Source organism: Borostomias antarcticus, assembly GCF_949987555.1.
Source record: "Borostomias antarcticus genome assembly, chromosome: 17".
In the NCBI taxonomy this organism is placed as follows: domain Eukaryota; kingdom Metazoa; phylum Chordata; class Actinopteri; order Stomiiformes; family Stomiidae; genus Borostomias; species Borostomias antarcticus.
The window spans coordinates 9,796,474-9,821,790 of NC_140250.1; the positions used below are offsets into that span (position 1 = coordinate 9,796,474).

The 25,317-nt window shown below is 44.5% G+C and overlaps 1 protein-coding gene across 1 annotated transcript in view; it reads left to right on the forward strand.

The window, feature by feature from the left end:
• The window catches only part of LOC311320254 (phospholipid-transporting ATPase ABCA1), a gene marked incomplete at both ends in the record, with an annotated part of 445,813 nt that overhangs the window by 256,731 nt on the left and 163,765 nt on the right, over positions 1-25,317 (forward strand). Inside the window, one exon of the mRNA XM_084451987.1 lies at positions 9,876-9,996. Within this exon, the coding sequence (XP_084308113.1) occupies positions 9,876-9,996 (121 nt within the window). The remainder of the gene's footprint in view (positions 1-9,875; positions 9,997-25,317) is intronic.

Genomic DNA, 25,317 nt, shown 5'->3' on the forward strand with positions numbered 1-25,317 from the left:
AGAAAGGCGTGGGTGGGCTGCGGAGGACTGATAAGGTACTGAGTAGGGCAGGGAGTGAAATGAACCCCAACAGCAGGGAGCCAGACCGAGGAGCTGATGCTGCTAGTATCCTTGGACCTCTTGGATACAGGCTCGGCCAGCGGAGCAAAGCTATTCTTCAGCTGGAGGGTGTCGTCGTCTGAGGGTTGGGAGACGACCCTGGAGGTTTCCCTTCCTCGTTTCCTCCTAACAGTGGTCCAAGGAGTGGCGCTTGAATGCTTGGGTCTGGCTCCGAGTGCGGGCCAGGACTCCTCACCCGGGAGGAAACCAAAATCCACATCCCCACCCCCGGACGCCGACGACGGTGGAGCAGTGGGAGGCAGGACGCCGACGTCTGGGTCGGGTACCAGTGAGTCCAGGAAATGTTCGGCTTGGTGTAAAGAGTGTAGAGTAGAGATCCTACCTTTCGACTCTGAGATTATTTGGCTGCGCTGGAGGCAACCCGAGCAGTTTGGGGCGGCAGGGTGTGGAGCCATCGCAAGACTGGTCCACGCAGGTGAGAAAACGCTTCAAACTGCAGGAACAGCCCTCTGTTTGCTTGTAGTTGTAATAATCCCAGAGCCAAAGAGAGACAAAGCCCGGTGGCTGAAGGCTAGCTATAGCTATCTCTAGCTAGCTCAGGACACACATATAGAGCTTCCCCTTAAGGTAAAAGGGCATCCGATCGTTAAAATAATAAGAATTAATATAAGAGGATAAGAACCACCAATCTATTTGCTAAAAGCAAGGCTCAGCTGCTTACCTAGCAGTGCTAGCCGGGAGAGTGGGGGCTACTTACCTAGTAGTGCTGGTAATACTCACGCGATCTACTGGGAGCAAGGCAAGGCCTCCGGTGTGTTGGGTTGGTACTGGAAAGGCAGGGGACGGCTGTCCCCTGTTGGCTAATGAGCTATCCCAGTCGGGAGCTGGCTAGGGCTGGCTAGCCACGGCTAGCCGCAGCAACGTAGCTGTTCGATCTAGACTTGGGGCTTGAGGTCCAAACGTCGGATCCAAAGATCGAATTATTGGATACCGCCAATGTTAGTGTGCGATTTTAAACGCGGAGATATGGTATACAAGTGGAAAAAACTGGATAAAACAATACACTTTGGGAGAGCTAGCGAGCGCAGCAAACTTAGACTACTTCCGCCAGTCGATGTTATTAGAAATGTTATTTATGTGTTGCTCATTGCCGAGTGTCATTATAGTCCCTAACTGCTAAATCACGTTGCTATGGAATTACAAATTGAATATCATATAATTTCTTGGAGGAACAGCAATGACATCCAATAGTTAACATGGGTTTGGAACTGTAAGTAAAATGGAAAGTGTCCGTTACCTTTTCTTTCAGCAATGTCTCTCAACCCTGGATACGACCTAGCAACCAAACAATGAGCCTAGCAATTAACCCAAACTAGCTAATTCCATAGCCTACTGTACCCATATATCTATGACTGTAGCTACCTGGTATTGCTAGATAGCAATGAGCGAAGTGTAGGCTACTGCATATTTGCTGTGCAACATATAAATCGTCCAGCTGTCAAACCTAGTTGCCAACAAACTATGTATGATAGCCAGATTGTCCTCAACTCCAAAAGTATTGTTTTCATGTCGTGGTATATCACTGTCAGTCGTATCTTACGTTCATTGCGAGTTGATTTGCAAGGACGGGCTGTGTCATATCATATCATGAAGCAACAGGGTATTAGAATCCAGCAATTGCCTCTTCTGTGATATATTTGGATGCAGTATATACTGTAAATGAATAAACGAGGCGGAGACCGTTTTCCATACGTCTGGCTTCTTTTACTGCAACTCTTAGACTGACGTTACAAAATCATATCTGGCTACTACACCACTAACGTGCACCACCACGTTATAACACAAAGTGAAAAAACTGTTTTTGATTTAGGGACAGTGAGGTGTCTGGCTATCATAAAGAGTTTGTTGGCAAATAGATTTGACAACTGGACAATGGATGCGTTGCCCAGCAAATATGCAGCATTCAACACTTGGTTCATGGCTAGCTAGCAATGGTACAGCAGGCTATGGGATTAGCTCATTTGGGTTGCTGTCAAAGCCGGCGCATTAATTTAGATCGGTAATTAAACTTCAGCCGAACTACGTGTGCGTATACACGGTTTAAACGTCTGCTGGCCAATCAGAAAAGAGTATTAACCCAGGCCATGGTATAACTGTTAGTATATTTATGTCAGAGGTTCTCTCTGTCTCATGCATAGCCTACTGTAGCCTACTTATCATGTCACCTACTGACAACTGCTCTACCGATGCTCTAGAGGGCCATCTGGTGATAATTCTGTGCGTAGAAGGAATAAAATAGCCACACATCCCAGTTAATAATAACTAATTACTGAATAATACAGAGACTCCAAAGTAATTGAAGTACGTTTTGGGGTACATAAATAAAATAAAACAAATATGTTGATGTGTTTTTTTTAGGTAATTTTTTACCTTGACCTTAACATAAATGCACTTTCTTGAATTCTATTGGTCTCAAAAGTATCACCAACTGAATGGGCATCCCAAACTTAAGGGCACATTCTTGTTGCTATTTAATTCTTCCTATATATGTCAACATTACTTATTGGCAAGGACGTGCACAGATAGACACGAGGTGGTGCTAGAGCACCTTTTGCCCTCTGGACAAGGCAAGTGCCTTTTTGAACTTTTTTAATTTATTTTTATTTTTACAGTGTAGGCCTACTGTATGTGGCCCATGGTGACATAGTTCAATTCTCGATTAAAAGCGTGTAATAATAATGCCCCAAAATGCGTTGTGATTTTGCCAGCCCCCCCCCCCCCCCCCGCACACACACACGTGCCTGCGCCATACCCTCGCCCCTCCCCTCCCTCTCTTCCTTTGTCAATGGTAAATGCGAAAAGCGGACACAAACGAAGGCGCGCTACTCCTCCACTGCCCTTTCCCCATTCAGAGTGCCCGAGTGATGACAGCTAACCAGCCAGGTAACACATAAATGAAAAAAGTGTTACAACTAAGCCTCAGTTGCCAAACTAACTTGCATTTATTTGTCTCTGTTGTGAAGTAAGTCTCATAACAACTGAGTCTAAATTAGCCGACTGCCCACCTACTTAACAAGCTAGACGCTAGTTTGTGATAATCAATTAATGGATTTAACGTAATGATGACCACCACACGACCAATGTCGGTAGAATTTGTTGTTGGTACAGCATATGAAGCTATCAGTACACTTAAGCTGAATATTTAGTATTATGTCAGTGTTCCACAGAATTTTGGGCAGCTATGGGGGTGGACCTCCAAGCCTCTAGGGGTGTCCGGGGGCATGCCCCCCCGGGATAATTTTTTTAACATTGTTAATTTAAATGCATCAATTTGACGCACTTTGAGAGCAAAATCAAGAAGCCATAGCATTTTAATCATCGGACCACCATTTGGTTATGAAAGGGGATGGCAAAGAAGTAGTCATACACAAAATCATGGTAAATGAGACGGGACTTTAATAAATACAAATCAATATTAAATAACATCCAGTGTTGTGCCCAGTCTTTTTAAAATGAAAATACAGGTAACACCCTGACAAACAACTCAATGTGCCAAAGACCACATTTCCATCTACTGTACAAAAGACTTTAATGCAACATATATGCAAATGACTGCAGTTGCTCAAAAGAGCCAGCTGACCATCATCTAATAGAGATCCTTCAGAGATGGCAATCATGCAGTCTGAACGAGGCTTCTCCTCTGACACCAACAGCTGCCACACACCAGGGCAGAGGGCCTGGACATCTCACTGGTCTAATATATCTCCCACCCTCTCTCCCTCCCTCCTACTATCTAATGAGCCTCTGACACTAACAGTGTGTGTGTGTATGTGTTTGTGTGTGAGAGAGAGAGAGAGAGAGAATGATGAGTGAGGGAGCTATCTGCCCTGCTGCCTCTACCTGCCCTCCTGCCACATGAGAGTCAGAGTTCTCTCTCTCTGTCCCTCTGAGAGACTGCTGGCTGGAGAGGAAGTTCTCTTGCTTGAGAGTCAGTCAGCCCTTCCTTCTCTCTCTCTCTCCCGCCCCTGGCTCTGCTGGTTGAGGCTGCTGGCTGGAGAGGAGGCTCTCCTGCCTGAGAGTCAGTCAGTCCCTCTCTCTCTCTCTCTGAAAGACTGCTGGCTGCTGGTTGAGGCTGCTGGCTGGAGAGGAAGCTGTCCTGCCTGAGAGTCAGAGTCAGTCCTTCTCTCTCTCTCTGTCCTGGCTCTGCTGGTTGAGGCTGCTGGCTGGAGAGGAGGCTCTCCTGCCTGAGAGTCAGTCAGTCCCTCTCTCTCTCTCTGAAAGACTGCTGGCTGCTGGTTGAGGCTGCTGGCTGGAGAGGAAGCTGTCCTGCCTGAGAGTCAGAGTCAGTCCTTCTCTCTCTCTCTGTCCCTCTCCCAGCACTGGCTCTGCTGGAGAGGAGGCTCTCCTGCCTGAGAGTCAGAGTCAGTCCTTCTCTCTCCCTCTGTCCCTCTCCCACCACTGGCTCTGCTGGAGAGGAGGCTCTCCTGCCTGGAGAAGCCGTCTCTCCTGTTGTAAATAAACATTTTACTGTTAGTCAATCCACTTTGTTTTTTGACAAAAGATTATGAATAATAATTATTCATTGGAAATATGTTTGGCTATTGACTTGGCATATATTGCTACGTTATCCTAGCTAGCAAGCCAACGTTACCGCAGGGTTGTTTTTTTTATGCTTAAGGTTCTTGGTGGCATGTTGAAGACAACCAAGCTGAGACAAGCTGAACAACAAGCATCTGTACGTCGCCAGTGAGGAAAGCTGCTTGCACATGACTAAGGATCAGTGGGCAGAGGTTGCAGGCCTGCAGTCGAACCAAGAAGAGGCTGACACCAGAATGATTTTGCATGCAGCCCATGCTGCAGAGGAAAGCTACAGTGCTGTTGTAGTAGCAGCTGATGACACAGATGTGCTGGTGCTCTGCCTGGCATACTCTGCTGATATCTCCTGTCCCTTATTCCAGAAATGTGGAACAAAGAACTGGGTAAGGTATCTTGATATCACCAAGCTACATCAGGGGCTTGGAAATGGTGTCTGTAATGCTCTGGTTGGCATGCATGCATACACCGGATGCGATACTGTGAGTGCCTTTGCAGGCTGTGGGAATCAGAGCACTTCCAAAAAGTGTTCCTTGAGCTGGGACACTACTACACTACACTACTATACTGGAACTATCCACAGACCTGTTCAAGAGGCTGCAAGCATTCACAAGCAAACTGTAGTCAGGACCCGTGACGACAGAGGACATCAACACAGCCCGCTACCAGCTTTTCTGCGTGCGGCGTGGGGAGCTCGAATCTAGCCAGCTACTGCCATGCGAGGACTCCCTCTTGATGCATGCTATGCGTGCCAACTATCAGGCGGGCATCTGGAGAGGTCGTCTCCAGCAACATCAGCAAGTCCCAAGCCCAGTTGAGCATGGATGGGACAGAAATGATGATGGTCAGCTCACTCTGAAATGGATGCGGGGATCTCCAGCCCCTGAGGCAGTGCTGCAGCTGCTGTCCTTCAACTGCAGTCGTAGATGCAAGCTCCCGGAATGCCAGTGCATGAGCAATGGCTTGAAATGCACCCACCTGTGCAAGTGACAATGTGCACATGTGACAATCAACCCCAAGAGGATGACACTGACATGTTGATCACCGATGCAGACCTGACTGACTCTTAAACTGAGGACTGATCTTGAGTAGGGCCTTGAAATACTGCACTAGTGTGCTTCACATTATTTGACATAAGAAGGATCTTAAACAATTGTTTTTCTTGTTGTTGTTTTGTTTTTTTTCTTTCACAGTAAAATGTGTTGACTTATTTAATGAGTATGTTATCATGTTCATCAAATTCAGAGACATAATTACTATAGGGGTCTTGATACAAATCTCATCTCTGATCATGTTTTATGGACATTTTGCCTAAAACAACCTTCACATATTAACATGAGTATATCTCCTAAACTATAAGGGTTACAGGCATAAATCTGGTATCTAAAGGTAGGACTTCAAATCTTTCAAATCTGGTGTGTAAAAGAATGGAAATATTACCTAATTATTCTGGTGTGAGTAGATACACAACAACAATTACATGTTGATTTCTGCCTATGCAGAATTTCAAAAAAGATGGTTGTAACAGCCTCAGATTTTATCTGGGCAACCAATAATACCATTGTTTCAGTTCTCCAATATCTTAAGAACAAAGTGGATTGATTTAGGCAGCCTGAGTAGTCAACAAGTAGTCAACAAACCCCATAATACCACACAGGCACCATACACATTTACTCGGTTTCCGCTATAGGGGTCCAAATATTCAATGCATGATATCCATCACTAAGCTGCTAGTCTGCAAAGGTTACCATCCCAAACTGCGAACTAGAGATGTGTAGCAAGTCAAAAAAACATATTAGAAATTGCCCACCCGTTTGATTGTCGTGGATCAATCTTGGCTCATGGACTATTATGGTATAAACATGCTTTTTTCAAAAAGTGCACAATTTCCCATAATTTTAGGGCTTATCCGCTGTACTATATGCCTCTCCTCATGACAAACACATTTGCCTCAAGGACCCATAACTTCCGGTTATATAGATTTTCCGCCATTTTTTATTTTTGGAAAAACGCTTAAAATCTATCTCCTCCTAGAGACTTTGAACAATCTGCATGAAACCTGGTACACACAATCTAGGGACCAATATCTAAAATTCCATCTCGGCAAAAAGTTGGAAAAGTTGAATTTAACAGCTACTATGAGCCAATGAAAATTGCAGAGGTTGTGGCTTTTCACATAAAGGGGTATAATTTCTGAAGGGTTGTACAGAATACCACAAAACTTTGTAGGCATTTCCCCAGATATAACCTGAGGCTAACCATGCATTATTTTCCCGATCAAACCCAATGGGGGCACTAGAGTCGTCTAATGGTCAAGCTGAGCCTTATGGGCCACAGGGTGGCGCTATAACAAGCCAAAATGCTTAAAAGGGGCCAAAATGCAAACTTTGAACAGCCAAAACTCATTCCCCATTTAAGATAGAGGCGTGACACTTTGCAGACATTTGTGTCTAATCACTTTGAACAAATTTGCCTCAAGAACCCATAACGTCCGGTTATGGAGATTTCCACCATTTTGAATTTGTTGTAAAATGCTTCAAATCTATCTCCTCCTAGGAAGTTTTGTCAATCTACATGAATCTCAGGAGATATAATCTAGCAATTAATATCTAAAGTTCCATCTCGGCATAAGTTTGAAAAGTTGATTTGAAATTTGAAAAAACTTTGTCGGCATATCAAACAACATAACCAGAGGCTAATTCTCTATCATTGGCCCGATCAATCCAAAGGGAGGCGCTAGAGAGCTAATTTCCTGTTTAGGCCTAACCGCCAAGCCGATTTTTCCGAAACCTGGTAGATTGGTAGCAGAGCATATCTTAAGGTAATTGGCGAAATATGACACAGATTGGCCACAGGGTGGCACTATAACAAGCAGAAATGCTTAAAAGTGTCTGAAACACAATCAATTGCTGTGGTGCCCCTTGTGGCTAGATGGGGTTCATATTGCTTGTGTCTGATGGCATGCGCTACAACTTTGTAATTGGACATAAAATCATCAGATTCAATTTTGATGTCGATATAAGCGTTGTTGTGCAGAAGCACCCCCATTTCGCTTTCATTGTATTGTCACTACAGTTAAACCAATGTGTGTTGCCTCTTCTTATAATAAAAAGAGCTAATTTAATTCTGAAATAATCAAGATCACTGTAACTGAATGCATATAAACCCCATTTTAGTTTGAGAGAAATCATTCAGGTAAATTGGATGCAAATGAACACATTTTAACCTTGAGACTTTTTACAGAGATGGGCAAAAATACATCAAAATGTATTTTGATACAAAATACAAAATACCCCTCAAATAAATGTATCAAAATAAAATACAACATACTGGTGCCAGAAAATGTATTTAAATACAATACATGTATTTTGTATTTAAAATAAAGGAAATTATTTTCTTCTTTTGTCTCTCAATTTGGTATAGCAGAGTATTCAGGTCTGGGCTATATGATATACACAAAGCTCTGGTGAACCCCACAAAAGGGAGAACAGTCACAGAAAGTCAGTGTAACTAAGCAAAGCTATTAAAAATACAACAGCTGGATTGATTATGTATACATATTTTTTTATTAATGGGGGGAGCTGAAGTTTTTTTTCCATCATTTCAGGTAGTTTGTCTCTTAAAGTGGCCAGCTGATTCAAACTGTCATAATTCCAACGTGTTCTGTCAAACTGTCAGAATTCCAACGTGTTGGGCATGGTGTTTTCAACTGTTCTTTTGTCACTTCTGACAGGAGCTCTGTCATCCTAGACAGCATGCTAGCGCTAGGGACATGTGTCCTAAAACATTATTTATTGTTACATCCAATATTATAAGAATATTATGTATTATTTTTGTTTTTTTATTCATGGAGAAAGTATGTTGAGTATTTTAAATACAAAATTACTCCCTTCTAAAATATTTTGTTACAAATTACATTTGATTCTTTATCGGCCTTATCAAATACAAATTACAAAATACTCCAAAGTATTTGAAATACGTATTTCAAATACAAGTAATAGAAATACTGCCCATCCCTGCCCCCACAACAACTATTATCAGCTAAAGCCTACATACTTCCACCCAGGAAAAGGGGTAGTAGCCTATTAGCCTACACACTTCCACCCATGGAGAGGGTAGTAGCCTACATTCTACCAACTTCATCCAGGGAGAGGGTAGTAACCATAAGCCTAGGGAGAGGGGAGTAGTCTATAGCTTACACACTTCAACCAGGGAGAGGGTGGTGGCCTTTAGCCTAAACACTTCATCCGGGGAGAGCGCAGTAGCCCATAGACTACATAGCCTACACACACCAAGTGTATGGGGGGGGGCATTCTTCTGAAAACTGCGAGGCTTAGAGAGAAAAGAGTTGTGAGTGTTGTTCACAGATAGCTGAATATCAACCAATCTCCGCACTGAGACTTGATGGTAAAGGTGGTTCTTCCAGGCAGATGGAAGGCCTGGAGAATGATCATGTGGCATGTAGACATGCAGAGAAATAGGTCCTTAAAGATATATACCAAAATAGAATTAATGTAATGAGATACTAAAAAGGATCTGATTCTCACTTGATGCCATCATATAAATTGAATGTGATTGCAGTTGTATGATGATAATGCTGTTGCATGAATTTAACCTGATTCACCTGGTCATGCGACATAGACACTCACATGCATGGCTCCAATGTAGCTATGGCGTGTTTCGCTTGTTGCCTTTGATGCGCTTGTTGCGCTTGGCCCCGTTATTTGCTGCTTGCAGCTATATTTATTATTATTATTATTAGTAGTAGTAGAAGTAGTATTAGTAGTAGTATTACAGCCTCCTCCCCAGCGAAAGCACATGCTTTCTGTGTTGTGTTCAGGGGTGTAGTGGAGGGTAAACCCAAATAAACTCAGTTCACCCACCTCTTTTAAATGAGGCTGATAATTTAATCACCTATTTTTGGATCAACTGTATTAATCAATGAGGAGAAACAAGGTGGGTAAACTTTCTTTCTTTCTTTCTTTCTTTCTTTCTTTCTTTCTTGATTAGCACGATTACACAAAAATGTAACATTCTTATCATGAAACTCGGTGGAGGGGTGTAGCAAGGTCCAACTTAGAACCCATAAAATATGGAGCGTATTCATGTTACAGCAGCTTCAGTCATTTGTGTATTTGCTGCTGTTGCTGTTAACTTGAGATACACCTGTGGTAAGAATGAGTGTGCTTGAAGTGATGTTCACTGGCCATTGTTTGTTTCAGACTGATTTCTGGTGAGTTCTTGCCTAGGGAGGAGGAGGATGTGGACGTGGCATGCGAACGGGAGCGCGTGCATCAAGGCAAGGCCCAGACTGACCTCCTGAGGATCTGTGACCTCACCAAGGTATGGAGCTACGATGGGAAAGGCCAACGCATGTGATGCTTCCCCATACTTCCATGTAGTCTCCTGTTATCTTGGTGGCCATTAGCTTAAAGTCTACTGTACTTACCTGCTCTCTAAGTCTTAGGTCCATTGCTGGAGGATTACGGAAGTAATAAAATCACTGTAATGGATCACATTTGTTGTATACCTGCCCCAAACATCTCACCTCACAGCCAAAGCCTATTTACTACTATAAGTTATCATCCCACTAATCAGTGCTGACTAATCAGCCAGCAGGATGGGGCTACTGTGGTTAAGACGAAAATCCTGCTCTGTGTGTGAGGGATTTGGACATAACTCCAATTAGAATCACAATTTAAGATGCCAGCTGTTTCTCTCCTGTGGCTTCCCAAGTGTGTCATCCAGCTTTTAGGGGCAAAGTGAGAATCGCTATCGAGCTACAGCTGTAGACACTCAACGGACATGTCACCATGAGGGTTGCGTGAGAGGGAGGGGCAGATTTTCTTAGAGCGCCGCTTAGTATGACTCTCAGGAGCACCGGCGTCTTAGCCAGCTAAGCCACCGCTGACCCTGCTCCGCCGCTGCACGGCGTCAAGTGAGCATGCGAGTGGGGCTTGGCATGCTGGGGCGGCGTGCACCTCATCACCGCGTGGATTAACACCCCGGCCGAGAGCAGATGTTCCTCCCTGCTAGTGTTTGAGAGAGAGAGAGGGAGAGGAAGGAAGGACATGTCGCCACGGCAGCCCCCCAACACAGACATCTGGCCCCCTCTCTCTCGCTCTCACTGGCACTCAATCATTCGCTCGCCGTCTCTCGCGGACAACTCTGCACGCCAGCAGGGTAATTAACGAGAGAGATTTGAATAAAACAGTTGGATGAAAATTGTAGAACTGCCAAGGTGAAATGAGTTCCAGAGACGGCGGAACTGGCACCTCACTTGTCTTTTTTGCGGTTTCAAACTTACACATGCCCTAGATACAGTAGGTAACTAGGTACACAAGGTACACAAGGTACACATGCCCCAGGTTAGGTTAACTAGCCGTAGAGATACCCTAGAGCAGGGGTTTCAAACTAAAAGTGGCTTGGGGCCACTGCTGGTATCGTCAACTCACAGGAGGGCCACTTCAATTTCAACTTCAAGTACTACTAACTATAAGAAAGTGCAATAATTCTGAAAATGTAATTTTTCATATCCATAACTAGACTCACAAGTCAGTCTTTAAATGTTCCGAGACTATTCCATAACTAACATTTTTGTGATACTTCAAACTGGTTTCTATACATTTTAATATATTTTAACAGACAATGTTAAAATCATCAGGCTACTATTCTAATTTTTGCAGACACTTATCTTGAAAGACTGCTGATGTGTTAGCCCTCTCAGCTGTGTGGCTCGTTTTTTCCTCTCGTCTCCCTACGACTCACACTGTTCTCCATGTTAAGTAATGAATAACGCTTGACATTATATTCCTTTAGAACGTCAACTTTTTTCTTTCTTATCAGGCAGGTAGCATTTCCATTGAACTCCACAAAAATACTACAATGTCCATCTTTCTTGAAACTGTCTGTGTTCCTAATGTTAGTTAACCATGAAAACAGCCTCTCGGTGTCTAGCTGCATTCCGTTCATAGTTCATAGTAGTGTGCGGATTGATTGCACCTGTGACTGCATGCAGCATTCACCTCGCGCGCTACGCACAATAACTGCATTTCGTCGCACGTTTGAGCGACTTGAATTTTGCATTGTAGGCCTGCCTGCCGGCGCCATGTACAAGAAATCATTTTGCGGGCCGGATTACATACAATTTCTGACATCATGTTCCGGGCCGGATGGAGGGGTGGGACGGGCCGGAAATGGCCCGCAGGCCGGGAGTTTGAGACCCTTTCCCTAGAGCTGCCCCCCCCCCAACCTGGTTTCATCTTCTGCATCTCAAAACAGCAAAGTGTTCAGGGGCCGGTTGCACCAGCTGGGCACAACCTGGACGTAAGACTAGGCTGGACGTAAAAAGCGCTTTAATCCGGACAAATTTATACCTGTTGCATCATCCGGTTGCATCACTGCGTCTGGGTTTAAATCTTACGCCTACCTCTGAGTAGGTGTAAGATAGAAATACCTGATGAGTTTCCATGGTGACGCGAGAGGGTTTTGAGAGATCGCACAAACCCTCTCGATATATATGGAGACAGCTAATAGAAAGTTTTCGCTTCAGTAGGGCTGATCTGTTTGAATTAATTGATGAACTATCTCCCCAGCTTCAACCTGCAACTGACAGGAATGGTGCATTGTTTGCAGCGTTACAACTGTTGATTGCACTTAGGTTTTACGCAAATGGCTCATTTCAAAACACTGTCGCACACATGATTAATGTGAACCGGTCAACCACTTGCCAAGCGATTATAAGAGTGTCTCTGGCCCTACAGTCACATTTGCCGCATCACATCAACCTACCCACCCAGCAAGAGGAAGCGCGCACCAAGGAAGCTTTTAGGAGGGCGTCTGGGATACCTGCTATGGTTGGATGCATCGAAGGAACTCATGTACGGATTCAGGCCCCATCAAGAGATGAATATATTTATGTAAACTGAAAGGGCTTTCACTCCTTCATCATCCAAGTCATGTGTGATTCCAATATGAAACTAGAAAATACATTTCCTGGAGAAAATGTGAGGTGGGCTAGTTGCTGAAGCTGGTTGTAACAACTACTGCCAATAATAGTATAACTACTAACTATTGTAAATACTGTATAACTACTATACATTTTTTTGCTATTACTATTATAACTACAAATATAACTGTTAGCACTACCAATACTACTAAATACATTTCAATATAAATATGAAAAAACTACTGCTTGTAATACACTCAAAAATAGATTTGACATCTCATGACTCATCATTTTAATAAGCTCAATAGCTCAAAAAAGGTATAAATATTAGTTTACAGTCTGAATGTCATTCTGAATATGTATTTGAATATAAGGAAGGTAGGGTGGTAGGATGGACGTTAGTAGCCTAAGGAAGGAAGGTAGGAATACAAATGCTACCACAGTAGTTGTTGGAGGTGTTGGTGTGGAAGTTGAGGTGAATGCTACTACTGTTGTTATAAAAAGGATGCCTGTTGAGAGGATTACTCTACATTAACAGATCATCACTGCAGTGGTGTAAGGGTTAACAGTAGTATTAGGGTTAACAGTAACCTTACTGTTAGAGTTAGGTTATATAACAACTACTGCCAGTACAATTATAACTACTGTATATATAACTACTATAAACTCAATTGCTATGACTATTATAGCTACACATATAACTGTTAGCACTACCAATAATAATAAACATAACTAAATATTAATAAACTACTATAAATAGCCTACAACAGTTAGTATTACTGGTACTAAAGTAGAAGAAGGATTATAAAATTCAAGTCGTGTTACAGTACAAATAGGGATAGAATTCAAGTAGACTAATGAAGGTGCTGATGCAAGTTAACTTAAGAACTATGACGCCTATAACAGGATATTGAATAGATTTTCGATGACAAGCCACCAACATCTTTTTAGCAGTCACGGCTAGCTCAGCTGTCACCGTAGCAACCACGGCGCAGCACCACAGCTCTACAGTACCAAAGCACAGAACGCACAGAATTCGCTGACTCACTTGCCATACGTTTCAATGGGGAGCGCAGTTGCCGAACAAATTGTCATACAGCGAAAACTATAAGTCACACAGCTTAGATACTTACATTGTACAAATCAGCACATTTTTGTGAACATTGTGATATATTATGTGTATGAGCTGTTAAAACTGTAGGCATAGCGACAAGTTAGAAAAAGAGTAAAAATGCAAAATTAGCAGCTCAAAAGTTAGAGTGCAGCGCCATACGTTTCAATGGGGAGCGCAGTTGCCGAACAAATCGTCATACAGCGAAAACTATTAGTCACACAGCTTAGATACTTACATTGTGCGAATCAGCACAGTTGTGTGAACATTTTAATATATAATGTGTGTGAGCTTTCAAAACTGTAGGAGTGCCAGCAGTTTACAAAATGTGTGAATATTTTCAAAGCAACTGCTGCCACCACTCTAAAAAAAAGTTTCTGAACATTCCAAAAGCATGGAATGTTTCAAAGGGACAAAACTTTTTTTTTTAAAGTTAAAGGTATAATATGTTGTATGTGGATTATTTCCCCCATCTAGTGTCTAAAGATAAGAACTGCAACAACACAACATATTGGTTGCCAAAATGCCAGAGAACGCACTGTTTCAGTCATACTGTGATAAGATCTTCAATCCAAGAGGATCATAACGTTACACTAATCAGTAATCACAATAAAGTATTTCAGAGTGTCATGTAATAAGTTATGTTGGATGCTGTAGTGTGGAAATAACGTTAGGTCTGGATATGCAGATTCCAAGAAAGATAATGATAGCTAGTTAGCTAACTTACCGGTCTAGTAGAACAGTAGCCATGTCACCATGTGACTTTATCCCATGAGACCCCATAAACGCCGTCCAATGAGCAAAGGCTGGCCCGATATTTATCAGATTTTTGCGCTTTCTTCGGTCACTGAGCTTTTGAGATTCGTATTGTACGGTTCGCCGGGGCTCGATCAGGCGGAGAAGCAGGACGACGACACTCGCCATTTTACCAAACGTTTAACTGAAAAGGGTGAGCGGATGTGGAGGGAAAAGCTGCCGTTTTAGTCGCACACACTCTTGATGCTAACCAACATCTACTGTATAATTCTGCTAATTCATGGAAGTACAACATTAGCTGGCTACTGCTAATCTCACAGTGGTGAAGCTAGAATAGTACCTGGCAACCCAGTGCGCAGTACCAACGCTGTCATACTATTGGCTGGTATGATATCAACAGAGTGTCATTGTCGGGTTGTGAAAATTTCATAAGTTAATAATTTGACAAAATATCATTTTTTATGGAAAAGCAATACTTTTACTCTGCGGCCTTCGCAAAGCCCTATGGATGTATTATTTTTTTTATTTGAATCCACATATAACATATTATACCTTTAAATTTCTAAAAAACTATGAAAAAAATGTCAAAAATCTGAATGGATCCCTGAAACAGCTAAACATCATAAACATTTTAAAGTTTGAATGAAGTTTCTAGCACAAAGCAGCTGAATGTAACAACTACTGCTAGTACTACTATGGACCGGGCAATCTCCATGCACCCAACGGCGAATACCGTGTGTCTCTAACCCACTCAGGGGCTGATTTGTGGGGTCCGTGGCGTGGACAGTGGCGTGGTGGCTAGACTCTGCCCCCTCAGGTCAGAGCCTGTCGGGGACAGTGTACCACTCTGGGCCACCTACCCGCCCCCAACGGTGAAGACCATGTGTCTCTAGCCCACTCAGGGGTTGAGTTGTGGGGCCCGTGGCGTGGATAGTGGTGTGGTGGTGAGACTCCACCCCCTCAGGTCAAAGCCGGTCAGTGGCAGTGCAATGACCTACGGGCAATCTCCATGCACCCACCAGTGAAGACTGTGTGTCTCTAGCCCACTCAGGGGCTGAATTGTGGGGTCCGTGGCATGGTGACGAGACTCAGCCCCCTCAGGTCAGAGCCGGTCGGGGACAGTGTACCCCTCTCCAGGACACCTACCCGCCCACACCGGTGAAGACCGTGTGTCTCTAGCCTACTCATGGGGCTGAGTTGTGGGGCCTGTGGCGTGGATAGTGGCGTGGTGGTAAGACTCCGCCCTCTCAGGTCAGAGCTAGTCATGGACAGTGTACCCCTCTCTGGGCCACCTACCTGACTCCACCAGTGAAGACCGTGTGTCTCTAGCCCACTCAGGGGCTGAGTTGTGGGGCCCGTGGCGTGGATAGTAGCGTGGGGGCGAGACTCTGCCCCCTCGGATCACAGTGGGTGGAGGGCGGTGCAGTGACCTCCGGGCAATCTACATGCACCCACCGGCGAAGACCGTGTGTCTCTAGCTCACTCAAAGGCTGAGTTGAGGGGTCCGTGGCGTGGTTAGTGGCGTGATGGCGAGACCCCGCCCCCTCATGTCATAGCAGGTCGGGGACAGTGTACCCCTTTCCGGGCCACCCACCTGCCTTCATGAGTGAAGACTGTGTGTCTCTACCACACTCAGGGGAGGTGTGTGGTCTGTGGTGTGATGCTACCACTATAGTCATAAAAGTGTGCCTGTACCTTTAAGAGATCCTGCTTGTGTCCCCAAATTCAAATCCCAACTGACTCTCTGAGCAGCCCTTCATTCACTTCAATGTAAAGGCATGCTGGATTCAGACAGCTCTCTCTCAAAAAGTATAAATACTACAGCTTAGATATTGACACCGTAGGCTTCCTGGGAACTTACTGAACATTTTCATGTATAAAATGTCTTCCATCCATCCATCTTCATCCGCGTATACGGGGTTGGGTCGCGGAGGCAGCAGTTCCAGCAGGGGGCCCCAGACATCCCTTTCCCTGGCAGCATCAACCAGCTCTGCCTGGGGAATCTTTAGCCGCTCCCAGGCCAGTGCAGAGATGTAATCCCGCCACCTAGTCCTGGGTCTACCCCGCAGCCTCCTCCCAGCTGGACACGCCTGGAACACCTCCCTAGGGAGGCGCCCAGGAGGCATCCTCACTAGATGCCCGAACCACCTCAACTGGCTCCTTTCGACGCAAAACTACTCCGAGTCTCTCCGGGATGACTGAACTTCTCACTCGATCTCTCGGGGAGACCCCAGCCCTCCTCCGGAGAAAACTAATTTCGGCCGCTTGTATCCATGATCTCGTTCTTTTGGTCATAACCCATCCTTCATGACCATAGGTGAGGGTGGGGACGAAGATAGACTGGTAGATTGCCTTTTGGCTCAGCTCTCTTTTCGTCACAACAGTGCCTAAAGCGACTGCAGAACCGCACCAGCTGCTCCGATTCTCCGGCCAAGCTCCCTCTCCATGGTTCCCTCACTCGTGAACAAGACCCCCAGATACTTGAACTTCTTCACTTGGGGTAAGGACTCATTTCCTACTCGGAGTGGACAGACCACCGGTTTCCTGCTGAGAACCATGGCCTCAGACTTAGAAGTGCTTATTCTCATCCCAGCCGCTTCACACTCAGTTGTGAACCTATCCAGAGAGTGCTGGAGGTCGCAGGCAGATGATGCCATCAGGACCACTTCATCTGCAAATGTGATCCCCAGCTCACCGAACTGCAAACCCACGTCCGCGCAGCTACGCCTCGATATCCTGTCCATGAAAATCACAAACAGGATTGGTGACAAAGCGCAGCCCTGGCGGAGGCCAACCCCCACCGGAAAGGAAGACGACTTACTGCCGAGGACCCGGATACAGCTCTCGCTCTGGGTGTACAGGGATTGGATGGCCCTAAGTAGGGACCCCCTCACCCCATACTCCCGCATAACCCTCCACAAGACCTCTCGAGGGACCCGGTCGTAATCCTTCTCCAAGTCCACAAAACACATGTAGACAGGTTGGGCAAACTCCCAAGCCCCCTCCAAGATCCTCGCGAGAGTGAAGAGCTGGTCAGTGGTTCTACGACCAGGACAAAATCCGTATTGTTACTCTTCGATCTGAGGTTCGACTAACAAGCATGTCTGAAATGTATTGTGGTGAGTGACTGTGGAGAGATTTATAGAATACTAATAGTATTTTAAAGTATATTCTAGAGTTGACAGGTAACCAGTGTAGTGATTTTAACGCTGGTGTGATGTGTGCCCTTCGTCTAGTCTTATTGAGGACTCGTGCTGCAGCATTCTGTATCATGTGTAGCTTAGAGATTGCTTCTTTGGTAGGCCTGATAGTAGAGCATTGCAGTAGTCCAGCCTGCTTGTGATGAAAGCATGCATTAGTCTTTCGGTGTCAGCCTGAGAGAGAAAGGGTTGCACCTTGGTAATGTTCCTTAGGTGGTAAAAAGATGTCTTTGTAATATTCTTGATGTGGTTTTCGAAATTAAGATCTGAGTCATGTATGACACCTAGGTTTTTAGCCTGGCAATTGGTGTCAATTTCCAGAGTTTTTAAGTGTGCTGATAGTTTCTCTCTTTCAGCTTTTTCTCCAATGATCAGTACTTCTGTTTTGTCCTTGTTTAGTTGGAGGAAATTATGTGACATCCATACATTTATATCCGTAATACACTTGACAAGGCAGTCAACCAAGCTGTAGTTACAGGGTGTTACAGAAATATAGAGTTAGGTATCATCTGCGTGTTGTGCCTCCTGATGACACTGCCAAGGGGAAGCATGTACAGGCTGAAGAGTAGAGGTCCTAGGATCGATCAATGATCAGTACTTCTGTTTTGCCTTGGTTTAGTTGGAGAAAATTATGTGACTTCCATACATTTATATCCGTAATACACTTGACAAGGCAGTCAACCAAGCTGTAGTTACTAGGTGTTACAGAGATATAGAGTTGGGTATCATCTGTGTAGCTATGGTAGCTAATGTTGTGCCTCCTAATGACACTGCCAAGGGGCAGCATGTACAGACTGAAGAGTAGGGGTCCTAGGATCGATCCTTGGGGCACTCCACAGGTCATAGGGATCTTTCCTGAACTATGGTCACCGAGGGCAACAAAGAAATCACGACCGGTTAGATAGGTCCTAAGCCAATTAAGGACTGAACCGGAGAGGCCAACCCACTTCTCCAGTCGTTTGATGAGGATTGCATGATCTATAGTATCAAAGGCTGCACTGAGGTCCAGGAGGACGAGAATAGAGAGCTCTTTGGAGTCAGCATTAATTATGAGGTCATTTACAACTTTGACTAATGCCGTCTCTGTGCTATGATGGGCGCGGAAGCCGGACTAGAAAAGGTCAAGGGTAGAACTTGGAACTCATTCATCTGTTTGAAAACAATCTTTTCCAGAATTTTACTCAAAAAGGGAAGATTGGAGATTGGTCTAAAATTGCTAAGAACTGAAGTGTCTAAGTTGTTTTTCTTCAGCATGGGTCTCACCAATGCAGTTTTAAGTATTGGTGGGAAGATGCCTGTAGATAGGGAGTCATTGACAATGGCTAAAATGTCAAAGGATACAGAGTCAAAAATAGTTTTGAAAAAATCGGTGGGGATGGGATCCAGCAGGCATGTGGAGGATTTGAGTTTGGATACTACTTTTCTCAGCATTTCTGTGTCCACCAGTGTAAACAAGCTCCAGGGTGTGGCCACGGTTGTGGGTTGGCTCAGTGATATGTTGGATGAAATCCATGGAGTTTAGGAGGTTGATAAAGTCAGTTCTTTAACCGTCTTCAGTTGGGAATATAGACACATGACGTAACAGAACAGGAAATTTAACGGTTTCAGTTAGGACAGCAAGCATGCGATGTCGCAAGCAGTTAGGACACGGTGTAATTTATACTTTGTGAGCCGGGAGCCACATTTTTGGCTCATTGACGTCATTTGGAACGTCTCTCAGGCTGTGAGCCGCTTGGCTCGTATCACCTCAAATTCCTAGCGGCTCACACCGCGTCATTATATGTCGCACATATTTGATTGGTTGACTGGCCTGGAGAGACGAAGCGTTCTGTGTTGCTAGGAGATTATAAACATTTTCTTGTTGGGTAACAACATAGCATGATTGTGTTACTTTGTAGTCTTTGATGCTGCAATAATAATTGTGGGGTACAGTAAGCAGAGGTGAGGTGAGGTTGCTATGTCGCATTGTTTGGAAACGGAGAGGCTGCGCTCAGGTGCGCGCGGGTAGCCTACCCTGCAGCTACTACATTGCCATGGACACAGCAGGGCACGGCTCATTGAGTATAAATGCACAGAGCTATGAGCCGTGAGCCAAAAAATGTGGCGCACGGCTCACAAAGTATAAATTAGGCTTAATAGAACAACACATCAGAAGCACTCTTCTAGTTCGGGTTCTAAGCCTGTTTGGTTTTGTTTTTGTGTTTGTGCACCAAGTGCCCAAGCGATAAATCCCGCCGTCACAGAGAGAGACCGGAGGGAGGAGGAGGCATCGGGATGCGTCCTGCGACCCTCCTCAGCAACTCCCAACTCAGCTGCACACCATCCGGCTGGGGGCGGCGCCCAGATAACGACTTGATCAATGGGCGCGCCAAAACGGGCGCCGTCGCACACCAGCTCCCATGCCCATAAATCTGAGCAATGTCTCTCAAGCGATTGACAGGCTATCAATCATACAGTACATCATAATCTCCCCGTACCCTCCTCCTCCACTCAGATAGATAGCAATGGGCTGTAATGGCGACATGTCCGACAGTTAGCATTAGCGCTGCCCTGATGACCTTCCAATCGCTCAGAAACTCTGTGAAAAAATCTGTTGGATGGAACACATTGACAGCTGCTTGATGTTACTAGTGGCGGTTCACTAAAGAGTTATAAGCAGTCTGTTTCTCTGCAGGTACATTGGGACCTCAGCTCCAGCTTTGACAATCAATATTTTGATTTTGAAGGGAGTTTAATTTAAAGTGTTCTTTTGAGAACTAGCATTTGGCATTTCCAACGCTGACGAAGGACAGAGGTCCGAAATGCGTCCGTTCTGCTGCTGTCATGAAATATAATGAATAGCATAATGTTAATCGGGAGTGCAGATCTATTTCTTTTTTGTTGAACTTCGAGTATCTGCCCCCGACGTGGAGTCTACATGTTTGAAGTTGAGCGCACCAGTCCTTTGTTATATCAGTGCCAAAGGTTTGTCATGCAGTTCTCATTTATTGAACAGTTAAGTTGATCATTTTTACCCATTGGTGCCTTTGTAAGAAAAGTGTGCTATCAGTGAAGTGAAGTCCATATCTGCTGAACTTTTCAAAGTGGGCCCTCCTCCTCAATACCTCTGCTGGCTCTGACACCAAGTCTCCCAACCCAAACCTGGTCTGAGCCACGAAGCTGCTGGGTGGTGGAGACACCATGGCCGTGTCCGAAATGCCTGCTACCTGCTATATAGCAAGCGAGAAGTAGCATGCTACTTCAAAACTGTGCCTGCTACCTCTCGCCTGCTTTTCTCGCCTGCTATATTGGCGAAAAAAACGGCGAAAAATATAGCATAGTTCAGAGCATGCTATTCCAGAAATCACGTCACTGTTCAGTGAAATTTTCAGGACAGCTGTCATGGCCGATGCCGCTGACTGTCAGGCGGGGCAGAGCGAAGGAGTTTTTAAATGTAAGTATTGGCTAAATTTGTCCATGGAAAAAAAAAGAAGATTCTGTCAGATATCTTGGTTATAATGACACAGAGCTACAAATGCAGTTTTGTGTTTATATGTGAGCTAAAAATTTGATTTCGAGAACTCACAATGTCATAGCCAACTAGTAGCCCTGTAGCCATGGAAACGCAATGTTACCGGCTAAGTTAGCCAGTCAGTGGAGCGTAACGACGTAACCCACGCATTCCCGTCACCTGACTCGAGTAGCATGCTACATTTTCTCGCCTGCTATATTGTTTTCGTGGAGTAGTAGGTACTAAGTAGCATGCTACTTCTCGCCTGCTATATAGCAGGTAGCAGGCAATTCGGACACGGCCCATGGTTCTGTAAACCCAGCTGCCGGGTGGAGGATACACCATGGTTCTGTAAACCTAACTGCCAGGTGGAGGAGACACCATGGTTCTGTAAACCCAACTGCCAGGTGGAGGAGACACCATGGTTCTGTAAACCCAGCTGCCGGGTGTGTGGTCCCGAAACAGCATCACATTCCCTCACCTGTCACATCCGATTAACCGTCAACACACACACACTCACACACACATGCACCCACAAGTGCACACAAATCAAATCAAACTTGATTTATATAGTGCATTTCATACACAGAGGCTATGTGCACACTATGTGCTTTGGTGAGAGAAGAGGGGGATGGACATAGTGACTCTACGCCTAATTTTCCAGAGGGAAGCAAAAAACCACACACACACTCCCTTTGTCAATACATTTACATTACAACGTAGGTGTCACAAAGGGAATTATGGTTTCATTGTATGTATGATCATTTCTGTCCCATGAGTACTGGCCTAGTGAACTAAGAGAACGAATAATTGCTACCAAACTAGGTGTGAGCAAAAGCCCCAAGGAACAGCTGTGGGGCCAGTTGCACCAGCTGGGCGAAACCACGGACGTGAGAGTCAGCTGGATATAAACCAGGCCAGGTCCAGCCTGGCTTATGTGCGTAGCTGGCTTGTTTCTGTTCAGGACTGGTAGGACAGAAGCTTGACATGCCACTGAAATAGCTGTGAATTGAAATGACATTAAATAATGTCCATGGCTAAAGCAGTTACACTGATGATTCCTGTAATCCTAGCTATTTTGCTGCAATTGGTTCAACTTCTGTTTCTGGACAAAGGTAAGGGATAAACCCAGATAACACAATGCTTGCGGACCTACAGCGGGTCCCCGATGGACAAGTTGGCGGACCTCCGGTGAAATATAACACAAGGCTAGCAGACCTACAGCGGGTCCCCGATGGACGAGCTGGCAGACCTCCGGCCGAATCCGCTGGCGGGTTCCTCGCCATTTGCACATCGAATGGCAAGCGGACCTCTGGCGGATTATTAGCGTCAGGGACAGCGGTCCGCTTGTTATCCGAAATGCTCCCGCTATTGCTCCACCACCATTCCAGTGGTGTATTGTCTATATCCTAGGCCCATTGGCCCTAGGCTTATGGATTTCTATTGCTAAATTAACTTACTCTGAACATTTTTTGGGTAACCCTTCCTTTCATAGTCCCCCAATTACTAAACATGTACCTGGTAAATGCATGCAAAGTATAGCCTAATATATAATGGGTAATTACTGAGACACCTACAGTCATGAGAAGTAAACGCCCGCGTCTGCAGGCATACAGTGTTGGCAGGAGCACCGGTAAAAACATATTACAACCCGCAACCACGAGGGGCATTAAAGCACTGCTACAGCGAGGTTACAGTACTAGGCTTGTCTGACAAACGGTTGCCGTTGCTTAGACTAATGTAGGCTACATTTCTCAGTTTGACAGGACTGAATTGCGAACTGCTCTTTTGGATTAGCTACAGCAGAGACATTAGCCGACATAAAATTGGTTATTTAAAGGGCTATCATTTTACCAACTGATCGGACTTCATTCATTAGGCTATTTAGATTCAAACCAGGAAACTCAGAAATCCAACATTTTCAACCCCTATTTTCAACGATGCAGTCAGAGTAACGACACCACGATATACAATCAATTAATAGCGCTAAACCAGCGAAGACTAAATCATTTCAACGTATTTACCAACCCATGATAGACTTATTCGATTCAAAGCACGCAAGCACGCACTACCACGACTGCCCACTTGGCTCAATTGATAGCTTTACAGACTTGTAATTCAAGGGGCGCGGGTTCGGTTCCGCGTCCCTGCTGTCGGAAGGACATGGAAAGGATTCTACCTCTTCAAGAAGGAAAGACATTGTTTTATTTGTAGTAGGCTATTATTATTACAAAGTAACAACATAATAGTGTTGGTGATGTCCTAGGAAAATAGCCTACCTATCTTCTTAATAGCCTACAGTAGCCTAGCGGAGGGAGGGTGAGCATAATCAGTTTGTTGGCAATTCGTTTTGACAGTTGAACAGTTGATGTTGCACAGTAGCCTAAATTAAGTAGCTTACATTCCGTTCATGACTAGTTGCAGGTTATGCTTGCTTGCTGTTTCCAAATTTCTACAAAGGCAGCCATCCATGCGCAATTTACAGTCAAGAGGTTGCTTGTCTTCTAAGCCAGTCAGTCTTATCGAAACTGCCCGAGACAACAGAAGTTGAACCAACAGCAACAGGAATAATCGTTGTGATGTTAACTGCTTTGTAGCCACGTTAATGTTGCTTTCGTGAGCTAACTGGCTATCACGGTCGTATTGTGCTGAGAGCTGGCCAGTAGCCCTGGCATAAGCAGTTTGAATGCACGGTTGAAGCCTGGAACTTGCTAACAACTAGCAACCCCCTCCCCCACAGCCATTAGCATACTAATGGCATACTTATTCTACATTAGCATACTGGCTATGAAACACATCCATCCAGGTAATTTGAATATGAACAGGTAACGGGGGAGGGGTGTTGCAACAGCGTCCAGTTCAACAGTTCAGTTGCAACAGTCCAGGTTCGTTGCGGGCGAGTGGTGGTAGACCTATACAGTAGCAAGTCGAGCCATATGTATATAACTTAGCTGTATGCTAAGTTAGGTAATATGGGCCAACATATATCAACTGACCAGTTATCAAAAATACCATCAAACAGGTTATGCTTGCTTGCTGTTTCCAAATAAATGTCAAGCTTGTTTGATTTGACTGCCATCCATGCGCAATTTACAGTCAAGTCTTATCGAAACAAGGCTAGGCTACAGTAGCCTGACAGACACAATTCAATGTCCTCTAGCCATTCCTACACGAATGGTTGAGTCCAACCCAATAGCCTACACATAAACAAGTTTTGTCTAAAGGCTGTAACCTACGTTTTTGACATAATCCGATGGGTTTTGGGGGCAATTTTATTGAAATAAAAAATAAGTTTCCGAATTTGTGTAGTCTCTTTATCAGCATATATTTTTGTTATCTCGTTAGATGGTGTATATGATTATGTATTTTACTACTCGAATGAGTTATCTGATGCTAACAGACTTGACAAGTAGCCTAGGCGCATTTGACTGACATCACCAGAAGTCTTTTGAGCTACGAGCGCCAAACTTGATAGAAAATAGAATATTATACTTGATAATAATATTTAATTCCAGTGGTTCGTGACAACAACGCTAATGATCATGGTTGTTAGATTTATTAGCCAACATTACTTACCATATATATGTTATACGTATATATCATGCAACAGTTTAACTTAGGCTTCACGTATGCTAGCGTATTTGAGACATATATTGAGTACTTTTTAGTATATTGTGGGTTGTCTATTGAGATAACAGATAATGGAAAGATTATTTCCGCCCGGCGGGCTCTATATTTGAGCTGTATTTCAAACCGAAGGGCTCATCCCTAAGCCCTACACCCTTCGGAGTTTCTCCCCTTCGTAGTGAGCACTGTTAGGGCATAGTAGAGTGTAAAAATAACGCTCATTTGGAATGCACTTCAAAGTCATGTTCAGGGCTGTCGCATGTGTCAACAGCCTGTCACAAGCTATATGGCTAACCATAACCATTGTTAATGAATACTGTAAATCCTATCTTAACAGAAGCTAAGCTTTCGGAGTGGGAAAGTGATGTGTCCTGATCCCAAACTATTATAAGCCCAAAACGGCGGGGTCATCAGAGAATTTCACGAAGTAAATTAATGTGCTTCACCTGTTTAAGCAGCTGAGTTTGACACAGCTGTAGGCGATTGGCTATTGCTAGTTTGATTCCTGATGTCCCATTCATATCTCAGCCAA